General features: G+C 47.5%; 1 protein-coding gene across 8 annotated transcripts in view; it reads left to right on the forward strand.

The window, feature by feature from the left end:
• Window positions 1–1,083: 1,083 nt before the first annotated feature.
• The window catches only part of caskin1 (CASK interacting protein 1), a 44,452-nt gene continuing 30,916 nt past the window's right edge, over window positions 1,084–14,619 (forward strand). For all 8 annotated transcript variants that reach the window (XM_019893469.1, XM_019893472.1, XM_019893471.1 and 5 more), the window contains exon 1: window positions 1,084–1,489. In XM_019893469.1, coding sequence (XP_019749028.1) covers window positions 1,396–1,489 — 94 coding nt within the window. In that variant the 5' untranslated portion in view covers window positions 1,084–1,395. The remainder of the gene's footprint in view (window positions 1,490–14,619) is intronic.

Here is a 14,619-nt window from a genome sequence, read left to right on the forward strand (position 1 = left end):
ATGCAACAGCGTATTATTTTTCAGTACTGTGTGATGAGGCACGACTCAAGCAGATTCCGCTGTTCTTTCCAATGTCTACCATGTGTGTTCTAGTGTGTCTTCATTTAAGGTCTTCTTTCATGGGGCGGCCTTTGAATCATAGCACCGGTGGTTTCCAGGTCAGTGTACATGACGCAAAAAGTCACGTTTCCTTCGAAAGTGGCTCACTCCCTGGAAAATGCCGATTTGTAGGTCAAAGATAGTCAAGAGACTCGTGAATACTCAGGCAATTCTATTTGATTGGCGGACAGTGCCCGAGCCGGAAGTCGGACGGGCACGTCCCCCAAAATCGATTGCGGAAGCAATAAATTAATAAATAGACGAGAAATAAAAGTATCGACCAGAATGCAGCTCGATAATGGAGTGAAATTGCAGTTCATATATATACTCAAGAAAAGTCAAAAGTAAGTTAAATCCCAAACTGTAAACGTAGCGCCATCTCTGGTTTTAAATCAAATAAATAGGACACATCTTGTGTTGGCATCTTGCGGTGATTCCGATGCTGGAAACGGCAGCTGCGACCTCGTATGGTCGGCATCCACTTGGTCCATCGCTGGCGCTTATGCGAACAACAAGAGAAGCCTAAACGTAACAAACGGGGTCGAAAATAGGTTCCGCCCCCTCGTCGCAGCACGACTCACGAGCGCATTAGCGCCTCGAGCTGGCACAGCTGTAAGGTGCGACCCCCACCCTCTGCCGCCCCTCCCCATACACACACGCGCACACGCACGCACTCACAGTCTCTCTCTCTTTCTCTGCTCGTGCCCCCACGCGGGGCAAGCGTTTCTAAATCCAAAGCGAGAGCGCAGGCGGAACGATGGCTGCAGCGGCCCCGGCAGACGCCACGCAGAGCACGAGAGAGCCGCTTGACACGGTCATGCTTCGTCGCACTTTCCGCGCCTCGACGTGATGCGGTAAATTTGTCTTCGACGAAGGCCGCCGCTGTTTGGGCAGTCGGGGAATCTTCTTCCGCCTCCTTCTCCGTCGCGGCGCGAGGGAGCTGTGGCCCGTCCGCCACCTCGCGACGGCCGCGGGCTTCCGAGCGGCCCAGCAGCTCCGGACCGGAGACGAGCGCATCTCTCGGCGCTGCACCTAGCGAAGGAGGGGTGGGGGGCTGCGAGTACGAAAGCATCCCTCCATCCCGACGCGCCCCTCCCTCTCCCCTTCATATTCTGCCCCGTCTCATCCCATCGTACGCCAGAGCTCCGGGGCTCCCGTCTAGCCGGGGACCAAGAAAGGGGGGAGGAGGAGGCGGGAGTCGAGGCTCGTCGTGGCGCGCTCCCCGCGTGCGAAGCCCGGCCTGAAGCGCCCCTCCGTCGGAACATGTCGCGGGAGTAGTACGTCTCAAAGCGGAAGATGGGGAAGGACCAGGAGCTGCTGCAGGCGGTCAAGACCGAGGACCTGCTCACCGTGCAGAAGCTGCTGCAAAGGCCCCGGCCAGGGAAAGCAAGTAAGGAATTGCCTTCTCATTCACTCGCTACTAGAACTTCACGCGCCAGCGTCTCATTTCGAGGCTGGAAAATCTTGAGAGTCGCACGGGATTGCAGGTGTTTCTACGAGGTGTGCGCATCACACGGTGAGCAGTGAGAGCTCGAACGACAATGTCATGCAGCAGAATTGGGGTGGGTGGGATTGGTTTGACCCCGGTCTTGCAAATGACAGCTTCGGGCTTTCGACTTGTGCATCAAGGGATGTAGATGCGCAAGGAGATACAGTCTTTGCTTCCGATGGTACTCTGCTCCACCTTGATTATTTTCAGCCAGAGCACTTAAGCGTCCAGCAACATTCCACATCCCACTCCAATGTGTGGGCAACACAGTCTTGCTCGAGAGAGATCAGTGATTCCTAACCAGTTGTGTGTGTGGTGAGCCGCCATCAATCAGCTGTACTCTTGGAAATGATCCAGTTTCTTTATTGGTTTGAAAATTACTGATTTACTCCAAACACTATATCTTATATGATGTGTATATAGATATATATTATATTGTAAGAGCTTCGTTGTCCATCTCTCTATGCCAGTGACGTGTAATGACAGGCGGAACAAATAAATGCTCTTCCACTAGATGGCAGAAGGTACCTCATTACCTAGATGTCCATTTTTTTTTTTTTTTGGGTGGGGGGGGTCACATTTTCATTTTAGTGGTACTTTTTCCACTGTGAAATACATGCCTTCATTCAATCAAAGTTGATGTGGATTATTCGATATCGATGGTAAAGTAGCGGGACTCCGATGCACGCGCACACAAAAAAGATCAACAGCTTGATGACCGATGGACCGAGTTGTAAAGATGTGGTGAGATTGGTAGACGATCAAACAATTTATTGAGTATGACTGCTATGCTGTGACACCGCCCCTTGGTGTGGGCCGATATTGATTGGAGCTCGTCATTTTTGTGAAATCTTACAATGGGATAAATCCTCCTTTTTTTCTTTCTTCGACGTGTCTGCATGCGACGTGAACAAAACTGTTATTCCTGAAGAATCTCTCTGAGTCACTCATTTTAACAAACACAAGATGTTTTCATTAGTCATGCTAATTGGGCTTTTGCATAATAGATGCACATTCGCGGAGAACTGTGTAGCCAGAAGAGAACCTCACTCCTCGACGCTCGAAAGGATGAAGCGGCTCTTGATGCTGTTTTCTGCAAACTGTTCACATCCGGGTTGGATGGTGTTGCTAAGGTCACTATGCCCATCTTGAGGCTCTCTGAGTGCAAAGGTCAACGGGCAAAAAAAAAAAAAAAAACAACAACAGAAAACGAACTGGGCAAACTCAAGTTAGGTAGTAATGACAAAGTGCGGGACAGGTGGATGCCCGCGCGACGTTAGCCCAGACCAGTTTGTCATCAAGCGTTAAACATGACGCTCACATGGCAGCTGCGCTTGTGTGTTGAGTGCGGGTTGACGGTGGCGATAAGCGGGCGCGTGGCGCCGAGAGGTACCTGCATGTGGAGAGTAACGTAAAGGTTTGGCTTCGATGTGTGAGGGTCTCGCGAAGGCTCGATCCTGCCGCAAGTCATTTGCTCCTACTCAGGCCAGACATCCCGTCCACATACGCACGCGTGTGCCCGCGCACACACACACAGCTGGCGCCATCTGGGGAGCCGTCATCAGTTTGCCGCCACTCAGCCCGCCCTCCGCACCGCATGCGGTCGTGGCCGTGCGTATGCGTGTGATGTGACGTCGCTGTTTGTTGACGATGCGTTTGAATGGCTTTGCATCCGGGGTTTGCGGCTCAAGCTTTCTTCATGGCGCTTTCTTTGCGTTAACGTGTCTCTCAAGGGGCACAAACGATGACGAAACGATGACGATTCAACCCCCGCTTCCTTCGGCGGTTTCCGAAGCGCGAGGCGGCGCAGACCGAGTGACACGAATGCACACGGAACCCCTTTGATAGCCTGTCTTTCTCTCGCCCAGCTTTGTGTGTTGATATGCGAGGCTGGCAGAGGAGGGGAGCAGATGATTGCATCCACACCACTGCACATTCACAAAGGAGCAGAGAGGCAGAGTGGAAGGATTCACATGCTGTCAGCCGGAGTCGGTGCCGTGTTAACCGTGCTCTGGCGGCTTCCGAGACGCCTCGGGGAGAAAAATCGGATAGAATTGCAGCTTTGCGGACGCCATCTCTAGTTGTCCTTTCGTGGTCATAGCAGCAAAATATTACTTCCTCCGCAAAACACGTTGATGTGTGCTCGAAAGAGGAAAGTCAGGGCAATAACTCGGGAGAACCAACATTTCTTCTTCCTATATGCCTCATTAGAAGATGGAAGACACCGTCTCATTGATCTTAAATTCTACAATAAATTCAGTTGCTGACAATCGGGTGCGAAATGAGATGAATTGCTGATGAGGCTCTCGTTAAATGAATACATAACTGTAACCGTAATGCAAAATAAATAGACAAAGGAGCATTTTTTTCCCTTCCCAGATAGCAGAGCCTTTTTTTCAAGGTGATCATGGTAGGCTTCCTCAGAGCGCTGGTAGGAGGCAGAATGGTGCAGGGACGGACGGCATGGCCCGGCGTAAGCTTGCCCATATTTGGTTCCGGTTGCTAAGCTACTGAACAGGAAGTAGCTCGGTGCCCTTTCCCACCGCTTTGGAAGTTGTAAAGTTGGTCATAATGAGGAGGAGGCGACGTGATACAAGTGTACGTGTGCCTGTGCTATATTTTATTTGGAGCTAAAATCGCTCATTTCGACCATTTTCAACCAACCGAGTACATTGAATGGAGGTTGCTGTGCCTTCTCAGAAGCAGCTCACTTTACACACAGTGACTGGGTTGCTCGACAGCGCGCCGCACTGTGCTGAGTGCGGTTTAAAAGGGCCTCAAGAGCGGTTCAGGAGCATTAGAAACGATACGCTTCCCACCAGAGTTCAAATTCAAAGCTCATTGAAAATCTCTGGGATATGCTTATTGTCGCTGTTCACTTCCGACGTTGTCATGACGACACATTTGTAAGCCTTCTATCACTCTCTATCAAATGCAAACAGTCAAATCAAAGACTGTCCAATAAAAGTGAATAAGGTTTTTTTGTGTGTGTGTGTGTGCGTGCATGAGTGTGTGTGCAAAAGCTGTGAGAGTTTTTTTGTTCATAAGTTATGTCTGATTTCCCTGCATTTCGCTCCAAACATCATCAGTCACTCCTCCTGCTGCTGACTGCCTCTCTGATTGAATTACACAACAGATGGGGAGAAAGGGGGAGGTTTTTTTAACATATATATATATTCACATTTGCTTTGATGGAAATAACAAATGACAAGAGCAGCCACACAAAAGAAATATGTATTTTTTTAAATTAAAGTGTGAGATACAAATGTCAGCATCTCAATAGTTGTTTTCACCGAAGGGACTGTGACTGATGGGATGAGTGGCAAGGAAAACCAACCATTTGGACTAAAAACAGAACTGGAGCTGATGTAACAGATGGCATCGCTAAACGGCATCCTTGCCACCTCTCTGTCGTGCCATTACCCGACTGCTGTGCACACTGTGCAAGCTTGAGCTTCTCCGTCTCTTTCACCAACACTTACTCATTCCGCACAATGCACTGTCCCAAAAATAACATCCTCGTTTAATGGGTCACCGGCAAGTTCAAGGAGAAGGAAAGCACGGGAGAGGTGACGAAATTGGAAAAGGGAAAGGAAGTAAAACACGACACGTTTGAGACGGGCTCGTCAAATTTTTAATAACAAGCAATATTTTTGAGTCGCGTTTAAATTGTTGTTAATTATGGGAAACACTGTAAAGAAGTCATAAAGAGGTGAAGGACATTTGAGCCATGCATGCAGCTTTAACCATTTGATGGCTAAGTGGAGGTACGCGTCCTGTGCGACGGCGGTGCGGAACCTTGGTTGTACTCTGAATTGTACCATCGGCAGCGCCGCTCGCTGTATTTGGTTTGATCTGGAATCGTTTTTTCCTCCGGCGCGAGTCTCACTGACTGCCTGTGCAAAAGCGTGTCGCCGCATTGTCGCGTATTGTATTCTCTCCCAATTGTTTGGAAATATGAAATTAGAATGGTGGGGGCAAGAGATGGTTCTGTCTGGACATAAAGACCAACCGCAAGTGCGGAGAAAGGGAACGAACTTTGACTTCTTTCGCTCAATCAGCACCGATTAGGTGGCATTCATCACCGAATTTGCACAGGCACTCACATATTGTACTGTTCCCCCTTTTCTAGAACTGCTGGAGAAGTTTTTGAGAATCCGCGTTACTCTTTTGAACAATGGAGCTCAAGCAGGCATTGCAGTAAGTGAACAGGTTGTCACTCACAAAGTCGCATGCACGTCGACGCCTTAAAATGCCAACAAAATCCTCTGTAGACTTGGCAAATGAATCACAGATGGATGAGACGGGTAAAAAAAAAGGAAACAACAGGCAGATGAGCCATATCATGCTTGACTTTTTATATAATCTCTGTATGTAGGTGTGCGCTTTTTCAGTCTTTCTTCTGTGGACTGAGGCTTTTCGTGGTAGAAGGATATCTCTTCCGGGAGTCTTTGGTGCTAATATAAATGGATTGCTAAACGGTGATGAGTGTGTGTGTGTTACCCTTGCATCCTCTGGTGTAGTGCCCTCAGAATTTGGACTTTTTGAGATCCTCTCACCTCTGTTAGGATCCCACACACTCGTGTCTTCTCGACCTGGGGTTTTGGGTTTTTCCGGGAAAAACAAAGATCTATCTGATGGCAGATGTAGCTCACTGATAGTACGTGAGAGATTGTCATCTTCTGATTCTTCTCTTCCTAATTGAGAGGCTATCCCTTTGCCTGGGGTCCAGGGTCGTTCCACCTCCACCGCAACTGGGGATGTTGGTTTGCTTATGATCAAAAAGTCGGGGTCACTGTCAAAAAAGCGGCCAGTAGGAGTGAGAGGCCTCAAGGTATACTCCGGAGGACCCAAGTTCCATTCATGTCTCTCCTTCTCCAGATCAAGTTCAAGAGCCACTGCTAACGAGACAATAAAAGAGCACATCAAACAATTTTATGTTGTTTGTACAGATCAATCTTTAAATCTTAAGAGAAATTACCTGGACGTCCAGTGTGTGATGGAGGCTGTAGCTCCTGTGCCTTTGTGAAATGCAGCTGCATCATTACCTGCTCTTGGTGCAAATATTCCCCCCCTTTTAGCATCGAAGCGTGTTGATTGGGGTTTCTTCTTGTTGTACATCTGCTGAGACACAGTCATTTGTGAACACAAAGCTGTTACGTGCCTTCATATTTTAGTTTGACCTTGGGATGCAAAATGAAGATGATCTGCTATACACAGAGAACGTCACATTGCAAAGCCGAATTACTGTGTTTCTTCTTGTTGTACATCTGCTGAGACACAGTCATTTGTGAACACAAAGCCTTCATATTTTAGTTTGACCTCGGGATGCAAAATGAAGATGATCTGCTTATACACAGAGAAACCCGTCAAACGTCACATTGCAGAGCCGAATTACTGTCCAGACATGGTAGCCGGTAGTTAGCGAGACAAGCACACTCAGGCTGTTGTTCTCAATGTAACTCTACGACACACACACACACACACACACACAGGAGCGCTTGTTCAGAGTAACAGCCCAAAGCTTTCCACTGCTGAGGGCGTGTGACTAGGCAACATACAAAGGAGCATGAAGCAGGTTGACAAGCCAGAGTGAGCCAAAAGAAAGTCGGCCGCTTGGCTTCAAGGACTTCCCAGTGTTATTTTAAAGCAAGTTCAGCCCAGTGAAAGCCCACTTCCTGAACTATTCCTCAACTTGTCATGAGAATGGTGTTTCAGCACAACTATAATTCACATTTACGCTTGGGTGAACGGTGATGAGAATTTAACTTGAGAATACAATGAGGTGGTGCATTCGACGAGTCACCTATCGGCATACACAATCAGCATTTCTGTCTGTTTGTCAAACGAGATCTCCCGTTGGTTCAGAGTTTTAAAACCGTCATGAAGAAAGATTCCAAAATCGAACGGATGGCATGATGGAACGTTTCTGCACGTCTGCATCATAGTTGAGAGCTTCTGGGGTTGAATCTTGGCGAACGATGTCTTCCTTTAAGACATTTGCATGCTCTTCCGCTCGCGGCAGTTTTCCACATTTGGGGTGCCCAATACGTCAATCGTGATCGACCGGTAGCCCGAGGACTATGGCCGTTGTTCATCGTGGCGTGCGTGCGTACGCGGGAAGTTGTTTGCTTGAAAGGTAGATCTTGAGTTAAAAAAGCTTGGGCACCCCTGCACGAGCTCTACATGGACCTCGAGCTGTCTGTAGGGCCTTTGTCTCCCCGATGACTCCAAACAGATTATATGAGAAGCTCCAGAAGGCCTTTTGATTGCATGGGACTGTCAGGAATGTTTTTCTCCAGCGGGCCACACCGTCCCCGGGCATGACTCATCGGGATTCTCCCCAGCTGACAGAACCGCCGAGCGCCCTCCGCTGCAGGGTTCATCATTTTCGAGCTTTTTCTGTCTCTCCATCTTTCTCTCTTTTGATTCCAATCTCTTCTCTTTTCAAGCCACTCTTCTTTCCTCCGCTACTCCTTCTTCCATCTCCCTGCTTCTTTACTTTGCCCATCCTTATTTTCTTTTCCCTGCTTCTTCCATCATGCTCTTATTTCATCCCTGCCGGCCAGTAAACTCGCTTATATTTTCTTCTCTTCAAGTGGCTCTCTCCAACCTCTTTGTCCGTTTCTTCACTCACTCACTCACACACACACACACGCGCACGCACACACACACACACACACACACACACACACACACACACACACACACACACACACACACACAGCACTTGTACCTTCTGATCTGTGAAAACGCTAATTTCTCGTGACATTTTGGTCTGGAGGCTAGTTAGCAGTGCTATTATTATGATGGACAATTAACTTTGTTGATGTGCTTCTCAGCAGAGACATATTGTTGCTGTTCAGTGACAAGCGGCTCACATTTTTTTTAAGGAGATTTCAAACATGTTCTATACAGCAGGCATTTCCAAACTACGGGGCGGGGGGCCATTTGCGTCCCAGCATCCATTTTTCAGTGGCCCGCTGCACATATCAAAAATAATATTTGACACCGCCCAAAAGGCTAGATTTAAAAAAAAAAAAAAAAAAGGGAGGGTGGAGGTGGGGTTGCATGTTCCCCCCTCGCCTGCGTGAATTTTTTCCAGGTACTCCCGTTTCTTCCCACATTCCAAAAACATGCATGGCAGGTTAATGGAACACTCAAAATTGTCCCTAAGTGTGATTGTGGGAGCGAATTTGTTGTTTGTCTATGTTTGCCCAGCGATTGGCTGGGTGTACATTTCGGGTGTGCCCCGCCTACTGCCTGAAGACAGCTGGGATAGGCTCCGGCATCCCCAGCGACCCCGTGAGGAGGAGGCGGTTTAGAAGACAGATAGGTGGATGTATATGTGTGTGTGTGTGTGTGTGTGTGTGTGTGTGTGTGTGTGTGTGTGTGTGTGTGTGTGTGTGTGTGTGTGAACACGCAAACTTCCCACAGGACAGCCTAAGCTGAGATTTCAAGCTTGAACCTTTCGTCCCAAGACAAATGCGCTAACGATGAGGCTGTGGTGTGACCCCGCTTTCAACGTTACGTCTTTATAACGGCAGACACGATGACCAACAACCTCCAACAATTAATGCTCCATCCTCGCATTTCAGGGGGAATGGCTGGAGTGGTGTCACTCTACATGGGTGATTTTCATTCTGTCATATTCCATCACGAGAGATTGGCCATGTTAAGGTGAATGATGAACTTGAACTAGACTGATAAAGTGGCTGCCGACTGGATTTTGTTCTCCCCTTCAGACACATTAACCACCTGTTGACAGGCGGTCAGGGTCGTATGTGGCTGGCATCTGGAGAAAAGGGGGATGAATGGAGGGATTCAGCCATCGCTCGTGAGAGAAAGGAAGGAGAGCAATCGACCACACGGCGGAGAAATGCCACGACCACACAAGTGTGAGTGCCTCTGAGAGCTCGCTGAAAGCTGATTCACAAAGAAAGTCGTTCCTCTACATTGAAGGCACATGTTCAAGCAGCATAAGAGGGAAGACAACAGAGACAGGAGTCAGAGCAAATTCAGCTACGAGTTTCCTGTGGCTCAGCTTGACATACTGTATTTGATGTAGGTGTCATACAGTCAAGGCCACAATGTTTACTGAATGTGTGATGTCACGGCCCTGTACTGTCCTAATAGTTTTTCTCACCATTATGAATTTATGTTTCTAAAAGAATGGATAAAGGCAGCATATTTTTTTTTTCCTGGTCGAGGAGAAAATCCATTCTTTAAGTGTGTGTGTGTGTGTGTGTGTGTGTGTGTGTGTGTGTGTGTATGACTTGGGGCGTAAGACAGACTACACCCTGAGCTGGTCGCATGGCACATTTAGAGACGAAAAACCATTCACAACAAGCATCCACACGAGTGCTCGTTTTTGCTCAGTAACTTCCACTGCAGTTCTATCGAGCTGGAGATGATTAGGACTCTGTAAGTCCAAAAATTGTCTCAAACTGAAACCGAACCAAAGGCTGACGAGGCCCTGACAAAGAATGAAGTCAACAAATAAATGCCGCGCAAGTCACGGAAAATCGAAACACGTGACAAGACTGAAGCAATCCAGTCGCCGGGTGGACTGCTGGGGCTTGCTGTCACATCTTGAGAAACACAATCCCAAATGTAGGGAATGGACTTCTTATTTCATCATGATGAGGCAGTAGTTCCAAAGGTACATTCCGTAAGTCTTTTCTTCTTCTTGTTGACTTCTTGACATCTTGTACTGAACAGGCAGAGCGGAGACATGTGAACTGCTTTCTCACTTAACAATACCATCCGTTTAATGTAATTACCACCACAAAAACAAACAAAAAGTCCCACAAAAAAAGCAAAACACACATTTGTGGAGTGAATTTTCGTGAACACCTTTTGTTTTTGTGCAGCTGTTGAGGTGGATTATTCAGGGGCATTCCAGTTTGGAGGTTCTCTTGAGCTTGCTCGGACTGTAGCTTGGTCCCAATGTCGTGCTCAATTTTTCTCATTAAATGAAATGAAATTGAGCAGAACATAAGACCACGCCGAAACAATCTTTGTTTTCTTTGTTTTTCCCACTTTGCTCTCTCGGTTTTCTCTCGCCCCGCCCACCTCTCCCCCGACTGCACGATGGAGAGCCAGCGAGAGGAAGCCTTAATAATAACACCCCGTGACTCAAATATCCCTCAGGTGGATGCCATGTTGTACTCGCATTATTTCGGACGTGAATTTTAGGTGACAAATGCAAATAACCAGATGGCAATATGCCTGACTGTCTCAGCACGTGCTCGGAAAAATTGCTTAAAACGTGGCCTGACAATCTGTGCGTGGGTGTGTATGCGCAGGCGTGTGTGTGTGTGTGTGTGTGTGTGTGTGTGTGTGTGTGTGTGTGTGTGTGTACGTGAGAGATGAGGTAATTGTTCAGCAGTAAGAATAAGGTTCTCCTGAGATCTGCACTAAGTCTACTGTCACACTCAGCATAACAGTCGGCACTACAAATGTGCAATCCTTTGTGAAGATGAACAGGGAATAGCTCAATCGGTGGTGTCCATCCTGTGGCCCAAGGGTCATTTGCGGCCCGCCATCCATTTTCCAGCGGCCTGCGACGTGACAAAAAAAATATATCAGTACTACAAATGACATTTGACATAGGCCACAAGGTTAGTTAAAGAGAGGGTGTACTTTTGAACTTTTCACTGTATTTGAAGGTATAAATAAATGATCAAAAGAATAACACAAGTGGTTTTCAAAATGCTGTCGCGAATAAAAATAATTGAGGCAAAAACTGTTTTTTGCACTTTGTTCTCTCTGGATGATTTAGGAAGACATAACATTGATGATCCTCAAGAAACAGTTTGAAAACCGGTCACTCTCAGAAATTGGATTGAAAAAAAACACGATTTATACAATACAATCTTGTGTTTATTTTAAAAGTTGTAATAATACAAGGCTTCCCATCTTCATTTTTCCTTCTCATGACGGATGCTTTCAGGAGATTTCCGGACTCTCATCTCACCGTGTTTAGCCCTGACATTGGCGCAATCTGCACGGCACCACCGAGCTTAATCTGACTGTAATGAGCTCCTCTCGAGGCAATACACATCAGCTTAGCTGTACTCACCAGCGGTGGATTTTGTTGGGCATGTTTGGAGATATTCACGGAACAGTAAATATGGTGGTCGCTCATCGCTCAAAGCCCAAATTGTAATCTCGGCATCTGTCGGACCGCCGAGGCCTGCGTAGCCGAGCGTTTCTAATCGCAGGGCTCTGCCATTTCCATCAGCACTTGTGCTGCGTACGAATGGGCGGCGATCCGGACCCTCCTATGAATGTGCGTGGCGAATAAAAAATCGAATCGGAATTTGCGGACTCGGATCCGATCATGTGACGTCAGTGCTTTGTTTGCATGGTAACCGTTTGGCGCGAGTTCACCTTCTACCACAGTTGCCATTTTAAACCACGCGGGAACGCCACTTGACGCATCTGAAAAGACAATGCCGATGGAGTCATCCGTTTTTCCATTTTTAATCTGCGGGGGGCAGCGGCGTGAGCAGAGAAGCCCAGGCTTCCCGCTCCTCAGCCGCTTCTTCCAACGGCCATCCATGGGCCAGGATCTCGTTCTTTTAGTCACCTGAATGTAGGTTAGGATACGAATGTAGGTCTTCACTCGTCTTTGTATCACGGTACAAGTAGTACAAGTACTGTCTTTCTCATGTGCGCTTTGCGGCAGAAATTGTGCCTTTTCTCAGGACTCACCCAAAGGCCCCATTTGACCCCTTGCTCTTCTTTCTCAGGGCACGCCACTCGAGGCGTGCTGGATGCTACTAAACTGCACAGGCAGTCAAGATAAGGAAGGGTGTCACATATTTAAGTTGGCATTTTTTAAAAATCTGTGTTTTGTATTATTCATGTCAAATAAAGAGAGACAGTGGATGTTTTTCTTTTTTTTTTTTTTTGTTGCCTAATTAAAATTACTCGACACAACGTCCATGTGTGTGCGTGTGTGTATTGTTGCGTTGACAAATGTTAGCCACAAGCAAGATAACCTTGGCAGCGGGTGAGAAAGCTGTTGCTAGGTAACTATAGACTGCTAGTGCACCGTTAACTCTTGCGGCAGAAATAATCACAGCGCACGGTTTTATAGGCAATGATATGAAAAAAAATATTTTATTCATTTTATTTCAACTTAAAATTGGGGGGGGGGGGAAGAGGGGGGTCTGCAGTATTGGGTCCTACCGTGTATTTGTAGCAGCAGCAGGTGCAATACAGTGTAATTAAAACTAAAATGAAGTGTGATACCTGTAAATGTTGAAAACAAAATGTAGAAAAAGTGAAACAGAAAGACAAATGAACACGAATACGTTAAAAGCCACCGCACTCTTTTTTTCATGTGTCATTTTGTTGCTTCATGATGTGAAAAGGGCAAAATGACACGAATGGAGGACGATGACAACATCCGGATGTCAAGCGGTCCGAGTGCACCAACTGCATATTGGTGCCGAACACATCATATCGTTCGAGAGCACTTCTGTTGTCTATTACAGTTAGTTGGCACGAGCTCTTCCTGGCCCACCTCCCGCCTCTGCTCTCCCCCTTCGCCCATCAGACGCTCCCGTCTCGGCTCTCTAATTTAATCAGACGACTTCCTGTTTACCTGTTTCTGAAGTCACATTTATGGGAGGGCGTGTGTGCGTGTGTGCGCGTGTGTGCGCGCGTGTGTGTGTGTGCGCGCGCGCGTGCGTGTGTCTACTCTGCAGCTGAGCAAATGTGGTTATCCATTTTCCAAACTAATCAGAGGGGCCATCCTGTCTCGTCTGCATTTCTAATCCCACTCATGCTCACATCTTGAGAAATTATTTTCATTTCTACCCCATGAATTGGGATGGCAAATAGAGAAGCATTCTGAGGACTTCATTGGTGGTACCCTTGAGCAAGGCAACAACCCTCTCAGCTCCCGTCAGGGGTGCAACACTCTTGGCGTGGCCCGTGTCTGACTTTTTCTGTGGACACAAAGTTTTATGGAAAGTGGTCAAGGGGTCATATTTAGATGTTGATTCCGAATTGTAAGTTTGGGACCGTGTTTGCATGGATAAAAAGGAAGCCAAGAAAAGCGAAACATGAAAGGATGTTGAGGACGAGAGGAAGTATGGAAGGATGCAACGAGCAGGAGAGAAACTGTGTGTGTGTGTGTGCATGATTGTGAATCTTTGCGATTTGAGCACAAGCACACTGGCATGTGTAGGCTGATAAAGAGGATGCTTGTTGCCTAGCAACAAGCCTGGGCTCTGCAGTTGTGCGCGCGCGCGCGTGTGGACGCACACACGCGCGTCCGTGCGAGCATGTGGAGCTGCGAATAGAGTTCAGCTGCAACGTCATGAAATCTGTATTTGCCGTGGCAAATTTTGCACGGGTAGTTTGTCGGATGCAGTCCGATTAAGTTGCCATCCGTAAAAGGTGTACCCGCCTCCCGTCTCGCTGGCATAGGCTGCAGATGACACTAATGACGACAAGTGGCTTACAATGTTGATGGAATGATACATGTTTCATGTTTCCATTGGCAGGTGCATGTGTGCATATTTCTCTTACGCGTCATTGTCTGTACACAAGTACGGCAGGTGAACCACGACGAGAATAAAAGTGACAAAGCGAGCATGATCTCAGCAGGCGTTCGTAGGTTCACCTACAATCTGTTCAAAGGTCTTCACCTTTCCACGATGAAGATATTTTCGACTCCATCCAGGAGGATGGCATCAATCTTTTATCATTTGCTGTTGCCTTTGAGCAGTTCAAATCTTGGAAACACGGCGGTTAACGCGACACGGGTGCTAAGAATGTCCGAAGAGTATCGCCGGATTGTAAACGTGTCTTGTGAACCTCAACCGCAATAAGTCGAAAGCTGTCACTCTTATTTGTCTCTTGCTTGGTAGCTTGACCTGCTTTGGCTTGAACTTGGATGGAAACGGATCCCCAAATCCCCTCTCTCTTCCATATCTGGCCGGTCTCCCTACTTGGCGGGGACACCGAGTCTCACTCGGGTTGTGCGCACATGTTTCATCAAGCAAACCATT

The sequence above is a fragment of the Hippocampus comes genome, unplaced genomic scaffold (assembly GCF_001891065.2).
Source record: "Hippocampus comes isolate QL1 unplaced genomic scaffold, H_comes_QL1_v1.1 scaffold23, whole genome shotgun sequence".
NCBI classification, from domain to species: Eukaryota; Metazoa; Chordata; class Actinopteri; order Syngnathiformes; family Syngnathidae; genus Hippocampus; species Hippocampus comes.